Source organism: Triticum aestivum, chromosome 6B (assembly GCF_018294505.1).
Source record: "Triticum aestivum cultivar Chinese Spring chromosome 6B, IWGSC CS RefSeq v2.1, whole genome shotgun sequence".
NCBI classification, from domain to species: Eukaryota; Viridiplantae; Streptophyta; class Magnoliopsida; order Poales; family Poaceae; genus Triticum; species Triticum aestivum.
In genome coordinates, this window is record NC_057810.1 from 138,711,887 (window position 1) to 138,734,336 (window position 22,450).

Sequence of the window (22,450 nt, forward strand, 5' to 3'; positions counted from 1 at the left end):
CCCGGCTTGCCCCGGCCTCCCCCGTCCTCGCCCCGCCTCGCCCCGGCCACGCCCCTGCCACGCTCGCCCCGGCCTCGCCCCGGCTCGCCCCAGGCTCGCCCCGGCCACGCTCGCCCCGAGCTCCGGCCTAGGCTCGCCCCGGCCACGCCACGCTCACCCCGAGCTCGTTGCCGCAGGGGCAGGCGGCTCCGGCGTCCAACAGAGGAGAGAGAGGGGAAGGGGACAAAAGCAGGGGCAAGTGGCTGCCATGCGGGCCATGTGCGAACGCGAGGACGCAGACGGGTTGTCCGCGGCTGTCCGCTTTGCCTCAAATCCATCCCAAGTTTGCTCTGGATATGGGGTCGAAGTGGACACTGAACGGACAAAAAGGCAAGATGGAGTTACGCGTTGGATCGTTGGTTTTGTCCGTTTTACCTCAAACGGACGACCCCGAACGATTTGGGATCGTGCGATGGAGTTGGCCTGACTGGAGTGGCCCACCGTCTTCCTTCCTTCCGTCCCGGGGCGCACATGGCAGCGTTGGCACCTGCACTGCACTCGCATAGCCCTTCCAGCCGGTCCGCTACGTCTCCCCGGGCAAACGCCGCCTCCACGCACACAGCGCCGCACAGCACGCGATCCGTCCCTCCCTCCGCGTGACAAGTCACGCACGCATCCATCCATCCATCCACCCATCCTACCTAGCCACTCCTATATAATCCCCGCGCCGTCACCGGAGAAGGGCGCGGAGGGAGGAGAAAAAGGAGCCAGCACGGCACATCTCCCCGGGCCCCGGCCGTCGTCTCCACGTCCACGGTGAGTGGTTCCGACGAGCACAGCGGGCGTTCGTATGCGTGCGAATTGTTTTGTTGTTCTTCTGCCTGCATGCGTGCGAGGATTCGCATCTCTCTCTGTTGTTCGATTCGGTTTTCCTCCTCCGTTTTGTTCCCTTGGCGTTTCGATCGTGATGAGAGGAGGCCTAGGCCTGGCACTGGGAGGAGGCGCATGCAGTGCGGCAGCGCGGATCTGTTCCTACCGCTCCGCTCTGCTCTGCTGCGTCACTCCATGGCAGGCTAAAGCTGCTTTGATTTGGTTGAAAGAGTGGGGCGTTTCCTTCTCCGTCACTTGTGCTTTCGCTGCGTTTCATGGATCTTCTTCCCTTTTCCGCTGCGTTACACGACTAGCCAGCCGCCGCAGCAGCATGCAAGTCGATCTATTGCACGCGCTGCTGCTGGTGCTGCTGCTGCTCAAGCATTTTTGGCCCGTATTTGGATGATCCATTCCCGGGTGATGCATGTTCCCTGCGAGGATTCCTTGCGTTCCTGTGTTTTCCAAGGTAGATCCGTTTTTAGATCCGCGTACGTGTGCGCTCTTTTTAGGGCTGGGACTGAGAGCCGCATGCCGTGCAGCAGCGAGCGCGGATCAGTTGGTACCGCGACTCCATGGCAGGTAGGGATGAAAACGGCGCGAAAACGGACGGAACTAGGTGATACCATATTTGTTTTTATATTTTTTTTGCAGAAGCGGAAACGAATACAGAAGAATACGAAAACAAATACTACCGAAAACAGACATGGAGCGAATACAGAGCGGACACGGAAATAAAACGATTTGTTGACCAGAACTTAAAACCTCCTTGAATCGTAGAGAAATATAAACAAAAAACAAAAAAAATTATGGAATTGTTAACATGACTACAAAATAATATGGTTATATTAGCAACATAGGATAGTATTGTAGTAGTACATGACAATCCCGTATAGGGTCTAGTTGAGTACGTGTGTGGTAGTAAAAGTTGGTCCTCAAATGATCAATTCTGCCCATTCTACCCATTGTGTCATTGTGTGTTCTTTGGTAGTTGGGCTATCTATAGTAGAAACGGAAATTCCATATTTACAGAAACGGAAAGTTCCGTTTCCACATCTGTTCCACCGGAAAACACCGTTCTGTTTTTGTTTCCGTTTCCGCATAAAAAATTCCATTTTCATTTCCATTTTGCAAATTTCCATTTTCGTTTTCATATTTCCTCTCCGTTTCCATTTTTGGTTCGGAAAAGCGGAAACTTTCCACTCCATTTTCATCCTTAATGGCAGGCCTAGATGGCTTTCATCTGGTTGCAAAACCGATGTGTTTTTCGCCGCGTTTCGTTTTACTTTTGTGGATTTTATTTAGTTCATCGACGATGGGTCAGCCGTTGCGGCGGTATTATTATGTGTCCCGAATCTGTTTACTACTCCCTCCGTTCCAAAATAGATGACCCAACTTTGTACTAAAGTTAGTATAAAGTTGAGTCATCTATTTTGGAACGGAGGGAGTACTATGCTAATTACCCGATGGATGGATCGGCTGGTGTTCCATTTACTGATGTTGTTTTTTGCGACAGACAAGGACGCTAATCATCAAGGAAGCACGCGCGCGCGCGGAGGCAGATAGATGGACGCCGTTCCTCCATCCGCGTTTCTGCAGGGCGCGCCCAGGGTACGTGACGTGCGTACGGCCATTTGGTTGCTTGCCTTTTGTTCATCCAGGCCGATCTATTGGATCACTCTGCTTTTTTATCTGTTGACGCTACGGTTGATATGATCGATGACCACAGTATGCCGCTGTGACGCATTGTTTCCTTTTAGGGACCCTTCTTATTACGCGGGTTGCTAATTGCTTGTTGGCTAATTGTGTGTTAATGGTCGTCCCGCTGCTTAACTTACTATTACGCATGCATGAGACCGTGATTCGTGCGGCATGTCTTCTTGCCAGAGTTTGTTAGAATCCGAGATTGCAATGGATTGCTATGCGTGATACTCCTATATAGATCTGGGCACCCAAGCTAAAGTGGGGTGTACGTGATTTGCCGATTAAATGAGTAGAATGCCGTTGGAAAAACAATACTCTTGTTAAGTGGACGGGTAGTACCTACTAGGAGTATATTAGTTGCTATATACTGAAGATGCTCCTGTTTGGTCTTACGTCAGTTAACTTTGATTAATGGTCCATTGATGAATCATGCACCGATGTACCTTGAGTCATTAAATTTGTGCAAGTGCTCCTTTAGTTTTTGACACGTAAAAAATAATTTTACTCAACACCCATGATTTCCAAATAAATCTGCTTCACAAGGGACTCACAACTAGGCGACATTCCTTTTATGTACTACTACTGATCTTAGCTAATCTCACTTTTAGCAACTACACTAATTAATTTGTTACTTTGTTGGCACCATTTTTTGATTACTGATGCAAGCATGCAACTAGTGCTAGTCAGAAAATTGTTTTCTTAATTCGTCATAAACACTTTTCGTGATGCTTGCATGGACAACTATGCACTGTGTTCGATTTAGTTACCTCATCGTCAGGGAGGGAGTCTGAACATGTGTGAGCACCGTACGTGGCCATCTTAAGGATTTCCGATTATTCTGCCCCTTTTGTTTTTTTTATTCGAGGCGATCTGTTGGATCCGTCTACCTTTTATCTGTTGACGTTACAGTTGATGATGTCTTTCTATATATGCCCGCTGTTGTGCCCCGTGCTTCTTATAGTAGTAGTAGTACATACTCCATACATAGTAGCAGGTGGATTACTAAAAAAAATCTGAGTCTAGGTTTTTTTTAGTGTAGGTTTTTTTTCGAGGGAAAAATAATTTTGAGTCTGGTTTGTTTTTGGAGTAACATTTTTGGATCACTAATCAAGTAATGAGGGTCGGGCTCTCGTGCTGGGTTCCCTGCACGCAGTAGCCTGCAGGGCCAATCAAACGCCAACAGCTGTATTTGTGGACCCCACCACCCATAAAACAAGTTCCTTCTAATTTACCGACTGTATTTTCTCTTGCCTTATCCACGCGACCAATGCCGTGAGGTCCATCCGACCAGACCATGGCCGGCGGCAAGATAGAAGCTTTTTTTGATAAAGGGCGTTTTTATTATCTCAAAATGTAGCATCAAGCGATACAAAGCACTTAGAGTACCACCCGGCCTCTGCATAACTAGGATGCACACAGCCAAACAAAAAAAAGCTGACAAGAAAAAAAACCCGACAATTCGGCAACAGTAGAGTCCTACAGACCGACACTATGCTTATGTCGAAACGGTTGGTGGACCGATCCGGAGATTATGCTGCCACCCATGTTGGGTAAAAACCTCCATAGCCACCTGCTCCAATCGCGTACACACCGCCTTGAATAGCGGTAGGTACTCCGCACGTTGTAGCATAGACCACATACGAAGCGAGTGCGTACAACGGAAAATAACCTGCAGAGGAGAAGCATTTTTGTCATTAAAAACCAAATCGTTTCTACATAGCCAAAGCGACCATAGTAAGGCGTACGCTCCCACCCTTATTAGCGTTTTGAATCTATTTGAAATACCATCCAACCAATGACCAAAAATATTGGCAATACTTGTGGGCGGATACAAATTTGACGCTATTTGGATGAATGACCATGTAGAATGCGCAAACTTGCATTGAAAAAAAAGGTGTTTGATTGTCTCGTCAAGAGTACAAAAACAACACTTCTTACTTCCTGGCCAGTTGCGTCGTGCAAGGTTGTCTTTGGTTAGCACAATACCTCTACGAAGATACCACATGAATATTTTAACTTTTAGTGGAATCTTTGCCTTCCAGATTTTCTTGTTATTGCTCTCCGGTACCTCAGAATGCGTGAGCGCACGATACATAGAGTCTACCGTGAAAGACCCTGATGTAGTAAGGTTCCAGCGAAACACATCACGCCCTTGCGTCAGGTTAATCAGATCCAGACGTGATAACAGATTATGCCATGACATAAGTCGGGCGCCAACCAAATCCCGCCTGAATGAAATATTCGGCGGGGATGAGCTGAGCACCTGCGCAATAGTATTGTTCTTATCGCGAGCAATGTTGTACAAGGCTGGATATTGTTTTCGGAGACTGGCATTGCCTAGCCAGATGTCTTCCCAGAAATGAATCTCTGACCCGTCCTTTATCGTGAAAGACCCAAAGCGAAAGAGTTGTTTCTTTGCTGCCATTAGGCCAGCCCAAAAGTGTGAGTCGCCAGGTTTCCAATATGCCTGAGACACCGCCTTTTGGCCTAGATACTTGTTGCGCAGCATGGTTTGCCAAACACCATCCTCAGTAAGAAGTTTGAACAACCATTTACTAAGTAGGGCCTCATTCTTGACCTGCAGGTCATGAATTCCAAGGCCACCTTGGTCTTTCGGCCTACAAACCACGCTCCATTTGGTCAGCCAGTATTTTTTCTTTTCACCATCTCCTTGCCAAAAGAATCTAGACCTAAAATAGTCCAATCTTTGCAAGACCCCTTTTGGGAGTTGGAAGAAAGAAAGCATATAGAGAACCATATTTGTGAGGACAGAGTTTATCAAAACCAGTCGTCCTCCAACTGAGAGCAACTTGCCTTTCCAACTGCTCAACCGTTTCTCTAGCCGCTCCTCTACATGCTTCCACTCTGCAATGGTGAGACGTCGATAATGACTAGGTATTCCCAGATATTTGATCGGGAATTGGCCAAGTGCGCAACCAAACAGGTCCGCGTAATCGGCCGCTGCCTCCACGGCTTCTCCAAAGCAGAACACTTCACTTTTATGGAAGTTAATTTTAAGACCTGACATTTGCTCAAACGCTGACAACAGGAGTTTCATGTTTCGAGCCTTGTCCAGGTCATGTTCCATAAAAAGTATTGTGTCATCAGCATATTGCAGAATAGAGAGGCCACCATCCACAAGGTGTGGCACTACCCCAGCAATTTGCCCGTCCTGCTTGGCGCGCTCAATCAGAATAGCCAACATGTCAGCCACAATGTTAAATAACATTGGGGACATGGGGTCACCCTGCCGTAGTCCTTTTTTTGTCTGGAAGTAATGACCTACATCATCATTGACTTTGATGGCCACACTACCTCCAGTTACAAAATTTTGGATCCACTTGCACCATTTTTCAGAGAAACCTTTCATCCTTAGGGCCTGTTGGAGAAAAGACCATTTGACCTTGTCATAGGCTTTTTCAAAGTCAATTTTGAATACTACTCCACTTAGGTTTTTCCGATGCATCTCGTGGACGGTTTCATGCAGGATTACTACGCCATCAAGTATATTCCTTCCTTGCATGAAAGCCGTTTGAGATGGTCGGACAACATTGTTAGCTACCGAGTTAAGCCGATTCGTAGCCACTTTGGTGAAAATCTTGAAGCTGACATTAAGGAGGCATATGGGTCTGAACTGCTGGATCCGTTCAGCCTCCTTAATCTTTGGCAACAAGACAATCTCGCCAAAATTAAACCTAAATAGCTCAAGTCGGTCGGCATGAAGACAATTGAACAACTCCATAAGGTCATCCTTGATGATATCCCAGAAATTCTGATAGAATTCTGCGGGGAAACCATTTGGGCCTGGAGCTTTGTTTTGTTCCATTTGGAACACCGCAGCTTTCACCTCCTCTTCCGAGAATGGTGCCGTCAGAATATCGTTTTCTTCTGCCGTGACTTGTGGAATGTCATCTGTTCGGGTCTCGTCGAGGGTGAAATTCCCTTCAGCCGGCGCTCCGAACAGAGATTTGTAGTATTTGGTGATATAATTTTTGAGCTCCTCTTGACCTTCGATCCGCCCCTCATCTTGTTGGAGACTATAAATACATTTCTTCCTATGCCGCCCATTAGCGACCAATTGGAAGTATCTTGTATTACTATCACCCATCAAAATGAAATCGGCTTTGGATCTCTGGTAGTATTTGATCTCCTCTTCTCGCAGAAGACGGGCAGTCTTCTCATTAGATTGATTTTTTAATTCAATCTCTTGTTGAGATAAGATGCGCGTCTCTGCAATTTTGTCGAGGTCATCAATAATGGTAGAGAGCCGTTGTTTTTCTTTTTTATAAATCCCGTTGGTATGTTTTGCCCATCCAGAGAGGTGTTGCCTCATGGCCCTTATTTTAAAGTTTCATCTCTGAATATGTGTACGACCAACAGCGGGCCTCTCCCAAATATTCTTGATCATGTCTACAAATCCATCCCTATGCATCCATCCCAATTCAAATTTGAAAGGGCGTCGGGTAGCTGGGTTCGTAGAATTAGAATCCAGAATGATGGGTGCATGATCCGATAAAGCCTCAATACGCTCTAGGGCTCGCACGGTTACCAGAGGAAATTTTAATTCCCATTCGGTATCCATGAGTACCCTATCAAGTTTCTCGTATGTCGGCACATGTCGGTTATTAGCCCAAGTGAACTGCCGTCCTGACATACTAGCCTCCCGAAGATCCAAACTGTCTATGACAGCATTGAATAGAAAAGGCCAATGAGTGTCAAAACGGTCATTATTTTTCTCTTCCTGATACCTAAGGATATTAAAGTCCCCTCCAATAAGCATTGGATGCGGGTTATCCTTAGCCAGATTTACCAATTCCCGAAGGAAAGCGGACTTATGCTCATCTTGGGCAGCCCCATAGACCGCGACAAGAGTCCATGTAAAATTATCAGCTCTGTTTCTTAGGTGAAATTTTATATGAAATTCACCGATCGAAAAGGCTAACAAGTCCATGACTGTTGTCAGTATCCCAAGAAGGATTCCTCCAGACCTTCCACGAGCTGGTAGACTATGCCATGTGTAGTCGAAACCACCTGATAGGTGATCGAGGACATGCGGGCGAAAGTCACACTTACCAGCCTCGGAAATTGCCACAAAATCCAAACCATGTTCCCGTACACAATCACCTATGTGTTTATGTTTAGCCAAGTCCGAGAGACCTCTGCTATTCCAAAACATGCCTCTCATGTGGAAACTCGGATTGGTGTGGAACTCTTCGCCTTCTTGGGCGGCTTTTGTTTCTTTTTAGAGGCATGTGATTTAGATTTCCGCGAAGACGCTGTGAAGTCACATAACATTGACCCAGGTCTTGCGTCATCCAATACAACCTCGGTAACCTCACCAACCAAGTGGGAGATTAGCGGACCATCATATTTGGCATCCGCTTCATCATCGTCCTCGGTTTCTGGGTCAGGAATGGTGGTATTACACTTCGGAGAAACCTTTAAACGGTCGATCTCCATATGTTTAAGTACCCCAACCGACAGATTAATATCATTATCATTCTTTCCCATAGAGACCCCCACGTTATATAAGCTGTTATTAATGCGAGTATCCGAAAAAGAAAGAAATGATTTAACGGGAGAGGTACCTGGCGTGGAGTCCAAATTCCTCGAGGCCTGGCGGCGCATTGCCTTCGCTAGTGCATGCTCATCTATCGGAGAAGAACCATCCGCCGAGACTGGGTGGCGATTACTACGTCGAAGGGGCGAAGCCAATCCTCCAGACATAGTACCCTCCGGTGTTGCCGAGTGGGCCATCGGTGAAGGCTGCGGAATCACCCTTGTCCCAGAGGTCGGTGAAGAAGAACGTGTTGCCGGTCCCACCAAATCAGTCGCAATGGGTGTCGTGGCAGAAGGACCCGAACGAGCCGCCGGTGGACTGAGAGGAACTATAGCGACCGGAGCGCGAACTGAGGAAGGTGTCGCAGACCCCGTCACCATGCCTTGCACTTGTACGGGAGCAGAAGCGGGAGCATGCAAAACATGCGTTGCGCCCGCGTCCATGGCTGACTGCCCGAGCGTCGCCTGCTCAAGGTCTGCCGGCTGATGCACCTGAGACGGGACAACCGCTTGTGGGTTTAAGGGTGTGCATGCACCCGCTGACCGCCCTGTAGCAGCGGCCACGGCTGGCTGCATACGAGCGGCCACATCATGCACGTCTTGTGGCTGCATGGTCTCTACCTGCACATGCATGTGTGTAGCTCCCTGGGCTGTAGGAGCGTTGGATGTTGCCAATGCTTGAGCAGACGCGGTTGGCACAAGAAATGTAGCCGAAACATCAACTGTAGCTGCAACGTCTTGCACAGGATTATGCAGAACATTGACTTGTGGTGGCACTGTAGCATGTTGAAAGCCCAAATAAGTAGTCTGCATGAGAACAACAGTGGAGACAGATTGAGCTCCACACGTCGTATTACCACCATTCATTTGGACCTTTTTTGCTCGCTTGCTAGCATCCCTATCTGGCATATCCTCATCCCGGTTAGCACCATCATCATGCCCATCATCATGGTTTTCCCAAATCCGAGGAATAAAGTCATCATCCGGAACAAAATCACCCTCCTCCAGCACAAACCGAAAGGCATATCCATTAAGCTTGACATAAACATCAGAGGAGACCGATCTTTCATCAGACCCATCATGTTTGACGAAAATATCCATGTTATGAACAGCCACCTGGATCCGCACAATACCGTGACGGCGCAAGCAAACCAAGTCAACATCCTGAGTGGCGCCAATAACTGATCCCACCGCCCACAGACCAAGGAAATGGCGAAGAGCTGGCGGTACTCCGGTGACGTGCACCCAAACAGGCTGCAAGGGAAGTAGCGACGGAACCTCCTCGATTTTCTGTTCACTAAAAGTGATCTTCACGTCATGTGATTTAACATTATACTCAAACGCTGCCACACGCTGCAAAATTTCCACTGAAGGGAAAGAAACCAAGAAAGCATTTGCTCCATGAGGCATGGCTTCCCACTTCCACGAAGTTTGGACCGCAGCGATCTTTGCAACCTCAGCCTCCACCACAGAAGAAGACAAGGAACCACCCGAAATCGTAACCAAAGCAGTCGGCAAAGTAGGTGGGGCAAGATTCTCCTTAAAGAGTGAGTCCGGAAGCTGTACAAACATTGCATTAACTAAACCACAACCACCGAGGGAGGCGGTTGGCCTTGGTTGCTTGAGAACCGGGCAGCGGTGCAGAGGATGCCTGTAGTTGTTACAAATGTGACGGTAATGAACCACCGTGCAATCCTTAGACATATGATCATCTGACCTGCATTTAAAACACCAAAAACCAGTCTTTTTACCCTTCGGTAGATGTCCAGTAGTGTCAATAGTGGTTGGCGTCGCCGCATTAGCGTGTATGGCTGATTGAGTTTGAGCATTGGGGGCCGCCGTCACTGACGCCGGCGGGAACGCCGGCGTAGAACGCGCAGCCGCGGGGGCAGCGCCGGCAATAGCATCACGATGTCCCCCCTTGCGCTTGCTCTTGGGACGCCGGGCGGGAGGTGCATCCGGCGCTTGCTGGTTGTTAACACCAAAGATGACCGGTGCCGGAGCCGAGGCCCGCTGGACGGACGGGACAGCGGTGGAGGTCGACGCCAGCAATGCTCCGAAGCGAATAGGTCCAGCAGCCACACCAAAGCCGGCCGAGAGTCCAGGGTTTGATGCAAAAGCTGGACCTGTTTGTCCCACGGGTGGAGCCCCCTTGGACGGCAAGATAGAAGCTGTCGCAGTGTCGCGGCTAGCACCGCCCGCCTCCGGCGCGCTGCACCGCCTGTTGCTGTGGTTTTCCCTGCCGCTAATGTGATTTTTTTTTTGAATTTTCGCTAATGTGATTGAAAAATAGAGAACAATGGATAGGCGAAGCTTTCCCTGCACTTAGTACGCATAGGTGAAGCTGGATAACTCGTATACTTCAAACTTCACTACGTGCATATGCAATATCCGGATAGGTCAGTACTAGCTGGCTAGTACAGAGGTCGACGAAGCAATGGAGTTTGCTTCCTCGCATCTTCAAGAGTTACCTTGGCCTGGGCTTCGGCGCGCCGGAGGCGGGCGGCTGTAACGGCGTAGCCGTGATGGCTCATGGCTCCTGTCTTGGCGCCGGGGTTCTCCAGCCACAGTCCGATGCGACGGACCTTACCGCGTCGGAATCCCCGTCCCACGGAGTAAATTAGAAGGAAATTGTTTATGAGTGATGGGGTCCATCAAGACAGCTGTTGGCGTTTGATTGGCCCTGCAGGCTACTGCGTGCAGGGAACCCAGCACGAGAGCCGACCCCAAGTAATGATGATGATTTCTGTCTAGTCTGTGTTGGGCTAATGTGGTCTCGCCGAATAATTAGCATGTGCTGCCCAAATCTCGCCTTTTTTTTTGTTTGAGACAAGCCCAAATCTCGCCTGCCAGTTGAGGCCTTCGATTTTGGATTCACGTTCTGATTTTGACTGGGCCGTCGACTGGGTTCACGGGCTCCGCTTGTTCACACAGCGTCTCGATGCCCCGCGTGGCGCGTCGCTCGGCCCCACCCCACGCCCCCAATCTCGCCTGCCAGTTTCTAAAAAAAAAAGAAAATCTCGCCTGCCCGACTCCGCACCGCCGCCTGCCCGACCGGGGTCGCCGCCACCCGCGCCCTCACACCTCGCCCGCGCCGCCACTGCCCCGCCTCGCGTCGTCGGCGCCCCTCACGACCCTGGCCCACACCTCCCTCGCAGCGCTCCCGGTCCGCTTGCCGCCCTGCCTCATGGCGAGAGGGGAGGCGATTTGGTCAAGCCGTCTGCGGTCCAGGTTTCTGGTGGCGACTGCTGCGTCTGGAGGTGTGCTGCCGCTACGTCTGCTTGGTGAATGCGTGCACATCCCGCTCTTCCCTCTCTTTGCATTGACGCGGCGTGTTTAGGGATTGGATGTGGCATGCTTGGTGGGGCATTTGGTGAATTCTCCTCTCTTTTTTTTTCCCTTCAGCATTGCATTTTCTGTTTGGAAAGAAAGCCTGGTTAAAATAGCTGCAACCATCCCCATACATGATAACTGGAACTATTTTTCTCAGCTTAGTGCTTAGTTGAGCTTTCTTTATGCGGATTTTCCGCACTGGACAGTTCAAGGTTTGTTTCTCAATTTGGCTGTAGGGGTTCTGTGCAAACTTGGGTGTTCAATGCAGTGCTTGGTATTCCATGCACATCATACTTAATGCCTCAATCAAAAAGATTAGTTGAGAGTTTACTGTATTATGCAACCAGTCAATTCTCTTCGGTGTTGGTAAATATCTATCACTAGACAGTCTAGACTTGATTGACGGACTAATCACCCTGGTAAAATCAAGGTTAAGTGGAGGTACATCAAAGACTGCACAAGATGTACCCTTGCAGGTTAAAATCAAGGTTACATACAAGATGTACTCCTGCATCGATCAGTCAATTATCTTCTGTATGATCTACGATGTACCCTTGCCGGATCCATTTTTTTAGCTGAATAGATGCAACTCTGTTTAGATTGAATTCTCTATTTGTAGGAGATAAATTCACCATTCATCGGAACAATTCATAGGTTATTATTGTGCATTCAGTAACATAAGTTATTACAGTTTTGGCTGCTTTTCATATACATATCCGTCTTATTTCCTTGCTTACTACTCCATGTGAATTGCACAATCTAAGAGAAAGATTGCTCTTCTTTGGTTTTTCCACATACCTTCATTTTGCTTTTCCCCAGAGCATGTGCTTAAAAAATTAAATTTCTGACACAAGGTGATAACATATTATAGAATATACAGATGGTGTTGATCCACCTCTTCTTATTGAAATTTGGTCATTTGGTTTTGGGGCATTGTAAATGTTCTTGTGGGTGGCGATTTTTATGCTTTGAGTTAGATGACATTGTTTTTTTAATTATACCATCACATACGCACCCTAAGTGAAAATGAGTCTACAAGACAATAAATGTGACCATCTATGACAATACCTTCATATATTTTTGCACTATAGAGGAACTAGTAACACATGCATGCATGTTGCTAGTCTAAATTACTCCCCACTATGACCAGTCTAAAGTGGGATGTGATCTGCCAATTAAATGAGTAGTTGACAAAACAATATTGTTACTTGGAGTAGTAGGAGTACAGTGGCTAACTTTGGTCTTACATCAGTTCAATATGACAATCTTCCTTTCTGTAATAATCATAGCTAATCCTGTTTGAGCTACTAATTAATTTGTTGACTCCACTAATTACTGATGTAACAAGTACTGTAGTTCGATTTAGTTGCCTCATCTTCCATAGTCTGAACATGTATATGAATATAACAGTATTAAATCGGAGTTATGAATCTTGGCCCGTGCTGAAAACTAAGAGGAGACCAAATAGGCAAAAGTCAGTTTTACTATTGTCACATTGTGGTACTATACTAAACCAGGAAAGCACAGACACGTGTGCGTGTTGTTAAGACGTTTCTCTGTTTCAGTGCTCTGTTTCGTCTGTTTACGCGAGTATAGTATTCTGAAAGTAGAGTAGTAAGTGTCTCTGTTTCACTCTTACCGTGATGAAGAAACAACATAGTATTCTGAATCCTACGCAGCATACACCGCACGACCACAACCCAAAGAATTTTTACTTTAGTTTTAATAGTGTGCTCAACCTGCTTCTATTTACACGCATCTAATCGAGTTTCCTTCCTTATGTGCAGGGTACACAGCCTGAAGGCTGGGGCGAGCTGCCATGTGATCTGATAAGGCGGATTGTCGAGGATTATCTGTCCTGCGGAATTGACAGGCTACGCCTCTCATGGATCAACAGGCACTGGGGCGAAACCATCCGCGATATGAAGCTGCCAGATCTGCCATGGATGCTCCTTCCTTCAACCAGCACTCCGATGTTTTTTGTACCTGTGACTCGGTGCCTGCACAAGATCTGGCTTCCGGCTGCACTTAAGAGTGGGATGCTGTGTGGGTCATCGGGGCCATGGATATTCATCAGCCTCGGGTACCCGGAGCGCCAATTCATTGTATACAACCTATGCAATGGAGAGAAGAGAGGTCGCATTGACCTGCCGGTGACGATACTGGACAAGGAAGGTATGACTCACGAGGTCTGGGTTGAGATGGCAGCCCTCTCACGCCCCCCTTCAACCGCTGGGTACACGGTGGCTGCAGTGGTAGGCATTGGCGAATCCCTTGTTCACACCATAGCGACGTGGGAGTCCAAGGATGATCACTGGACTGAGATTGGAACTGTGGAAGATGGGGTGTTCGACATGTTGTTCTATCAGGGCTCCTTCCACTTCCTCACGTCCAATGAAGATCTGATCAGGCTTGTTCCGGAGGGCCTCTCATTCAGAATGGAGCGTTATCATGTTAAGTTTCGCTCCAGCAAACCGATTGATGATTACTATGAAGCTCAGGAGAAAGGTTACATACTGAGTAGGTACCTGGTGGAGTCCACAGCAGGACATCTTCTGTTTGCCGTGAAAGTTACGCATGATAGCAAGAAAACATTTGATATCAAGCTGCTGCGTCTGTCTGTTGACGATGCCGGCCAAGCCAGGTGGGCCCATTACAAGAACACAGCCGATGAAATGATTTACCTAGGTCAGGCTTCCTCAGTATCTTGTGTCAGTCAGGGTGAGCCAACCATTCATTTTCTTGATGACCGTCTGGTGAAGAGCGAGGACGGGGTGGATCACTACTACAGGTGGGACATGGGAGGGTTGCAGCCCCATGTCCTCCAGGTTGGCTGGTACGCTTACCGAACACCAAACGAAGAATCCCGGTTCTGCTATCGAGGACCAGACGACATAGGAGCGACTGACATACCAACACCAGTTTGGTGCAAGCCCCAGTCTGGTGGTTCTACCACTGACTGACTGCCACTCCTGTGACCATCATCGTCAATGCTTAGTCCAGCTCCGCTTGTTTTCAAGGATTCACATTACCCTTTTCTCTCTTTACTCATTATATGTAGTGAGTGTGTGCTAGCTGTATGTGAATTCTGCTCCCTAGGATTGCAATTCATCTTATTCCCTGTATATCTGGATTCATAATGCGTCCTTTCAACTTTTGCTTGTATGAAAGGTGATCGTTACATGGTTTGTAACAAGAGCCAATTCTAGTGATTTTTGTTCCATTGGAGCTTGGACATCAACCCTTTAGTATGCTGACCAGAATTAAGTTTTCATGACTATACAAGGCGTCTTGATGCCAGCTGAACCACTACAAGTCACAACAATTGAACACGACGCTGAATAACTATGGAACAAAAACGAAACCATTCAAGTCTGTTCTAGTAAGCATAAAAAATAGCTCAAGCTCATACATGTAGAAACTTGACCAGTACAATTTTTTGTAGCTGAACCGAACCTACTTCAGCTAAACGGGAAAGGCGATAACAAACTACACATTACACACCTCTGCTCCATGTTTCAAGAAAATGAATATTTGCTGACCAAGCACAGAATCAACAAGGGCTATATCTGAACTACTTCTGTCAACATAGGTACTTATGCAGACTTCCGATGGAAAACAAAGATCTAGTCGTGTGGTGTGGGGTACCTTTGCAAAGGAGTTAATTGCACATTGGTACCACACTTGCGCACCTACTCACGAGTCAGTACCACTACTCAAAAGTTTTGCAATTCAGTACCAACTCAAGGCCTAAGTGGTGCATACCGGGCTAAGGAGCGTATAAACGCGTATTGACCGCGTATCCGACAGGTCGGGCCCACATGTTAGGTGACACGCCGGCCGAATCGGCGCGTGGACGGGTCGCTGACTCGGACGAGTCCGACCTAACGGGTTAGGTCGAACCGAGCCGCCGGTTCGAACCCTAACTCTCGTTCCCCTCTCCCTCTCCTCCCCGTGCTCCTCTCTGGCAATGGCGACGACGAATCCGGGCGGCGGCGGTGTAGGCGGCGGCTCGAGCAGCGGTGGCGGTGTGGGCGGGTATACGGAGATCTTCCTGGCCTCGGGGCCGATGCGCACCCAGGATTGGCCGAGGGCGACACGGCGACAGTTTGTCGTACTACTTGAGCGGCGAGGAAGAAATGGAGGAGGCCCCGCTGACCATGGAGCAGCACCTGCGGATGGCAGAGATCTAGGTCGCCAACCCTTTCACGAGCCATCACTGGACCCATGGATGTGGTGTAGTGCTGTAAGTCCTCCTCCCTCTCCTCTGTTTTTCTTCCAATTTGGGGGCTAGGGTTAGTGTTATTGAAAATGTCCAGATTTGCTGCCACTTGTAGTGTGGATGATGCTATCTGGGATGTTAGGATTCACTTTGATGCCCTACATAATTTGGATAGGAAGATATGAAGTTCTGATGTCACTTTTTTGAATCTGTATGCACTATTGCATACACAAGGATTTACATTCTCTGATGAATTGTATCGCATGGAGAACACATGCATAGGAGAGCAGAGAGAGCATGGCCTAGACTTGATTGACACAAACATTAAATTGCAGCAAGTTAAGAAGCAGCATGAGCATACTTTAGTTCTAAATCTGTTAGTTAGAGCAACAACCACTGACAATGCTGCAAGTCAGAGAAATGCTGAACTACAAACCATTATTTATGCACCACCAGTTGTGTATGATCTCAGTGAGCCAGATGTGCTTACTGTTGATGACCAAGGGGTTGTTTTTCATAGTCAATGCAGTAGCAGTACCAATGTTGAAGCTAGTGGTTTTTGCATACAAGAGAGCAAAAACCTAGGTAAACAAAAGCTGAAAGCTGGGATGGAGGATGAAGTTTTGTTGGAGGAGGGATATTACAGTAGTGATAATTCAGAAGGGGCATATGACAGTGACAACTATATGGAGAAGTACATGATTTCTCAAGACACGGAGATAATAGATGGAAAGAGACAAGCAGATGAGGAACAACTAGCAGATGATGAAGATGAATATTCAGATGATGAGTCAGAAGAGGAGGAACAGCTGCATTATGAGCGTGACACTGAGGTTGAGGATCTGTTTGAGATGGATGAGATGGAGGAGGAAGAGAGGGGGGATGAAGAGAGGGAGGAGAGTGTGAATGTGGAGGTAGCTCAATAGTTGCAGGTAGAACCTCCAAAGAATAGGCAAAAGCTGACAATTAGGAGGTGCCCCACCACTAGAACACATTCTAGTGTTGTAAAGGAGGTGAAGCCATATTTCACTCCTTCATCAGATGAAGAAGATTGGTTGGCTGCAGGATAGTGAAGATGATGGGCATGGGCCACTGCAATTTGTCCTAAAGAAAAGCAAGAAGAGTAGGGCACAGAAAAGAAAACCTAGGATATGGTTCAATGAAAAAATGGAGCACCCACACCAGCAATTATGTAAGTACATGTGCTTCACAAATCAGCAGCAATTCAAAGATGCTCTGTTGAGCTTGCACATTTCATAGTCAAGAGATTTCGGATATCATAGAAACTCTGAGCAAAGGATCATTGCATGTTGCCAAAATGAGCACTGTTAGTTCTACATTGTTGCTGCTGTGATAAAAGGTGAAAAGACTTTTGCTATAAAAAATGAACCTGGAGCACACTTGCCCAACCACTACAGAGTCATCAAGGGTTAATGCAAAGTGGCTTGCAAAGACATATGAGTCATTGTTCAGGTCTGATCCAACCACTAGCATATAAACTATGATTGATGCCTGCAATGAGAAGTATGGTGTTGAGGTTCCTAAGCACATGGCCTATAGGGCCAAAAACCTTGTTGTGGAAGTTGTATTAGGAGAGCACAAGAAGCAGTATCCCAGGCTAAGGGACTATGCAGCAACCATCATGCAGACAAACCCTGGAAGTAGGGTTGTAATTACAACTCTAGTTCCTAAAGCAACAAAAAAAATACCACATCCAGGGCCAAGGTTTCATGCAATGTTTTTCTGCTTAAATGGAGCAAGGGAGGGATTTCTCAATGGATGCAGACCTTTCATTGGTTAGTTAGTTGTTTCTTTGCTTTATTTACTATAACATTTTTGCTATAGTTTCATTGCTATGTACATGATTACACCTTTGCTTTAGTTTCATTGCTATGTACATGATTACACCTTTGCTTTAGTTTATTTGCTATGTACTGACTTAATTGGTTCTTTCTTTTTGCAAAACAGGTGTTGATGGATGCTTTATTAAGCTGACCACAGGTGCACAGATCCTTGCTGCCACTGGCAGAGATGGCAATGATAACATTTTTCCAATTGCATTTTCCATTGTTGGTTAGGAGGATACAACAAATTGGTGCTGGTTTCTGCACCAACTGAAGTTATGTCTAGGAGGAGAAGTTGGCCAATTTGGTCCTTATACTATCATGTCAGATAGACAGAAGGTAAGTGTTGGGGAACATAGTAATTTCAAAAAAATTCCTACGCACAAGCAAGATCATGGTGATGCATAGCAATGAGAGGGAAGAGTGTCGTCCACGTACCCTCGTAGACCGAAAGCGGAAGCTTTAGCACAACATGGTTGATGTAGTCGTACGTCTTCACGATCCGACCGATCCAAGTACCAAATGTACGGCACCTCTGAGTTCAGCACACGTTCAGCTCGATGATGTCCCGCGAACTCCGATCCAACAGAGCTTCACGGGAGAGTTCCATCAGCACGACAGCGTGTTGACGATGTCGATGATGCTACCGACGCAGGGCTTCGCCTAAGCACCACTATGATATTACCGAGGTAGAATATGGTGGAGGGGGGCACCGCACACGGCTAGGAGAGATCAACAGATCAACTTGTGTGTCTATGGGGTGCCCCTTGCCTCAGTATATAAAGGAGGAGAGGATGGGAGGGGCCGGCCCTCTCTATGGCGCGACCTGGGGAGTCCTCCCACCGGGAGTAGGATTCCCCCCCTTCCATGTAGTAGGAGTAGGAGTAAGGAAAGGGAAAAGAGAAGAGAAGGAAGGAGGGGGCGCAGCACCTCCCCCTAGTCCAATTCGGACTAGGCCTTGGGGAGGCGTGCAACCTCTCCTCTCTCTTTCCCCTAAAGCCCAATAAGGCCCATATACTCCCCGGCGAATTCCCGTAACTCTCCGATACTCTGATAAATACCCGAATCACTCGGAACCTTTTCGATGTCCTAATATAGTTGTCCAATATATCGATCTTCACGTCTCGACCATTTCGAGACTCCTCGTCATGTCCCCGATCTCATCTGGGACTCCGAACTACCTTCGGTACATCAAAACACATAACTCACAATATAAATCGTCACCGAACGTTAAGCGTGCGGACCCTACGGGTTCGAGAACTATGTAGACATGACCGAGACACGTCTCCGGTCAATAACCAATAGCGGAACCTGGATGCTCATATTGGCTCCCACATATTCTACGAAGATCTTTATCGGTCAAACCGCATAACAATATATGTTGTTCCTTTTGTCATCGGTATGTTACTTGCCCGATATTCGATCGTCGGTATCTCAATACCTAGTTCAATCTCGTTACCGGCAAGTCTCTTTACTCGTTATGTAATGCATCATCCCGCAACTAACTCATTAGTCACATTGCTTGCAAGGCTTATAGTGATGTGCATCACCGAGAGGGCCCAGAGATACCTCTCCGACAATCGGAGTGACAAATCCTAATCTCGAAATACGCCAACTCAACAAGTACCTTCGGAGACACCTGTAGAGCACCTTTATAATCACCCAGTTACGTTGTGGCGTTTGGTAGCACACAAAGTGTTCCTCCAGTAAACGGGAGTTGCATAATCTCATAGTCATAGGAACATGTATAAGTCATGAAGAAAGCAATAGCGACATATTAAACGATCAAGTGCTAAGCTAACGGAATGGGTCAAGTCAATCACATCATTCTCTAATGATGTGATCCTGTTAATCAAATGACAACTCATGTCTATGGCTAGGAAACTTAACCATCTTTGATTCAACGAGCTAGTCAAGTATAGGCATACTAGTGACACTATGTTTGTCTATGTATTCACACATGTATTATGTTTCCGATTAATACAATTCTAGAATGAATAATAAACATTTATCATGAAATAAGGAAATAAATAATAACTTTATTATTGCCTCTAGGGCATATTTCCTTCAGTCTCCCACTTGCACTAGAGTCAATAGTCTAGTTCACATCATCATGTGATTTAACACCAATATTCATATCTGTATATGATTAACACCCATAGTTCACATCGTCATGTGACCAACACCCAAAGGGTTTAGTAGAGTCAATAATCTAGTTCACATCGCTATATGATTAACACCCAAAGAGTACTAAGGTATGATCATGTTTTGCTCGTGAGAGAAGTTTAGTCAATGGGTCTGTCACATTCAGAGCCGTATGTATTTTGCAAATATTCTATGTCTACAATGCTCTGCACGGAGCTACTCTAGCTAATTGCTCCCACTTTCAATATGTATCCAGATTGATACTTAGAGTCATCTGGATCGGTGTAAAAGATTGCATCGACGTAACTCTTTACGATGAACTCTTTATCACCTCCATAATCGAGAAACATTCCTTAGTCCTCACTAAGGATATTCTTGACCGCTGTCCAGTGATCTACTCCTAGATCAAAATTGTACTCCCTTGCCAAACTCAAAGAAAGGTATACAATAGGTCTGGTACAAAACATAGCATACTTTATAGAACCTATGACTGAGGCATAGGGAATGACTTTCATTCTCTTTCTATTTTCTGCCGTGGTCGGGATTTGAGTCTTACTCAATTTCACACCTTGCAACACAGGCAAGAACTCCTTTTTGACTATTCCATTTTGAACTACTTCAAAATCTTATCAAGGTATGTACTCATTGAAAAATCTTATCAAGCGTCTTGATCTATCTCTATAGATCTTGATGCTCAATGTGTAAGCAGCTGCACCGAGGTCTTTCTTTGAAAAATTCCTTTCAAACACTCCTTTATGCTTTCTAGAAAATTCTACATTATTTTTTATCAACAATATGTCATTCACATATAATTATCAGAAAGGCTGTAGTGCTCCCACTCACTTTCCTATAAATACAGGCTTCACCGCAAGTCTGTATAAAACTATATGCTTTGATCAACTCATCAAAGCATATATTCCAACTCTGAGATGCTTGCACCAGTCCATAGATGGATCACTGGAGTTTGCACACTTTGTTAGCACCTTTAGGATTAACAAAACCTTCTGGTTGCATCATATACAACTCTTATTTAATAAATCCATTAAGGAATGCAGTTTTTGACATCCATTTGCCAGATTTCATAAAATGTGGCAATTGCTAACATGATTCGGATAGACTTAAGCATCGATACGAGTGAGAAAATCTCATCGTATTCAACACCTTGAACTTGTCGAAAAACTATTTGCGACAAGTCGAGCTTTGTAGATAGCATCACTACTATCAACGTCCGTCTTCCTCTTGAAGATCCATTTATTTTCTATGGCTTGCCTATCATCGGGCAAATAAACCAAAGTCCATACTTTGTTCTCATACATGGATCATATCTCAGATTTCATAGCCTTAAGCCATTTCGCAGAATCTGGGCTTATCATCGCTTCCTCATAGTTAGTAGGTTCGTCATGGTCAAGTAATATGACCTCCAGAACAAGATTATCGTACCACTCTGGTGCGGATCTTACTCTAGTTGACCTACGAGGTTCAGTAGTAACTTGATCCGAAGTTTCATGATCATCATCATTAACTTCCTCACTAATCGGTGTAGGCATCACTGGAACTAGTTTCCGTGATGAACTACTTTCCAATTCGGGAGAAGGTACAATTACCTTATCAAGCTCTATTTTCCTCCCACTCACTTCTTTCGAGAGAAACTCCTTCTCTAGAAAGGATCCATCTTAGCAACGAATATTTTGCCTTCGGATATGTGATAGAAGGTGTACCCAACAGTTTCCTTTGGGTATTCCATGAAGACGCACTTCTCCGATTTGGGTTCGAGCTTATCAGGTTGAAACTTTTTCACATAAGCATCGCAACCCCAAACTTTAAGAAATGACAACTTTGGTGTCTTGCCAAACCATAGTTCATAAGGCGTCGTCTCAACGAATTTTGATGGTGCCCTATTTAAAGTGAATCAGCTGTCTCTAATGCATAACCCCAAAACAATAGTGGTAAATCGGTAAGTTACATCATAGATCGCATCATATCCAATAAAGTGTGGTTACGATGTTCGGACACACCATTACGCTGTGGTGTTCCATGTGGTGTAAGCTGTGAAACTATTCCACATTGTTTTTAAATGAAGGCCAAACTCGTAACTCAAATATTCTCCTCTACGATCAGATTGTAGAAACTTTATTTTCTTGTTACGATGATTCTCCACTTCACTTTGAAATTCTTTGAACTTTTCAAATTATTCATACTTGTGCTTCATTAAGTAGATATACTCATATATGCTCAAATCATCTATGAAGGTCAGAAAATAACGATACCCGCCACGAGCATCAACACTCATTGGACCGCATACATCGGTATGTATTATTTCCATCAAGTCAGTAGCTCGTTCCATTGTTCCGGAGAATGGAGTTTTAGTCATCTTGCCCAAAAGGCACGGTTCGCAAGCATCAAATGATTCATAACCAAGTGATTCCAAAAGTCCATCTTAATGGAGCTTCTTCATGCGCTTTACACCGATATGACCCAAACGGCAGTGCCACAAATAAGTTGCACTGTCATTATCAACTTTGCATCTTTTGGCATCAATATTATGAATATGTGTATCACTACGATCGAGATCCAACAAACTATTTTCATTGGGTGTATGACCATCAAAGGTTTTATTCATGTAAACAGAACAACAATTATTCTCTGACTTTAAATGAATAACCGTATTGCAATAAACATGATCAAATCATATTCATGCTCAACACAAATGCCAAATAACATTTATTTAGGTTTAACACTAATCCCGAAAGTATAGGGACTGTGCGATGATGATCATATCAATCTTGGAACCACTTCC

At 46.1% G+C, this 22,450-nt stretch overlaps 1 protein-coding gene across 4 annotated transcripts; it reads left to right on the forward strand.

The window, feature by feature from the left end:
* Nucleotides 1-679: 679 nt before the first annotated feature.
* Nucleotides 680-14,654, forward strand: LOC123136186 (uncharacterized). 4 transcript variants are annotated; one of them, XM_044555507.1, is made up of 3 exons: nt 680-795; nt 2,363-2,457; nt 13,230-14,654. In XM_044555507.1, the coding sequence occupies exons 2-3, from the start codon at nt 2,413-2,415 to the stop codon at nt 14,403-14,405; spliced, it is 1,221 nt and encodes a 406-aa protein (XP_044411442.1). In that variant the 5' UTR covers nt 680-795; nt 2,363-2,412; the 3' UTR covers nt 14,406-14,654. The 4 variants fall into 4 exon arrangements, with proteins under 4 accessions (XP_044411442.1, XP_044411443.1, XP_044411444.1 ...); XM_044555508.1 differs by lacking the exons at nt 680-795; nt 2,363-2,457 and adding an exon at nt 11,101-11,482; XM_044555509.1 differs by lacking the exons at nt 680-795; nt 2,363-2,457 and adding an exon at nt 11,101-11,393.
* Nucleotides 14,655-22,450: the final 7,796 nt, after the last annotated feature.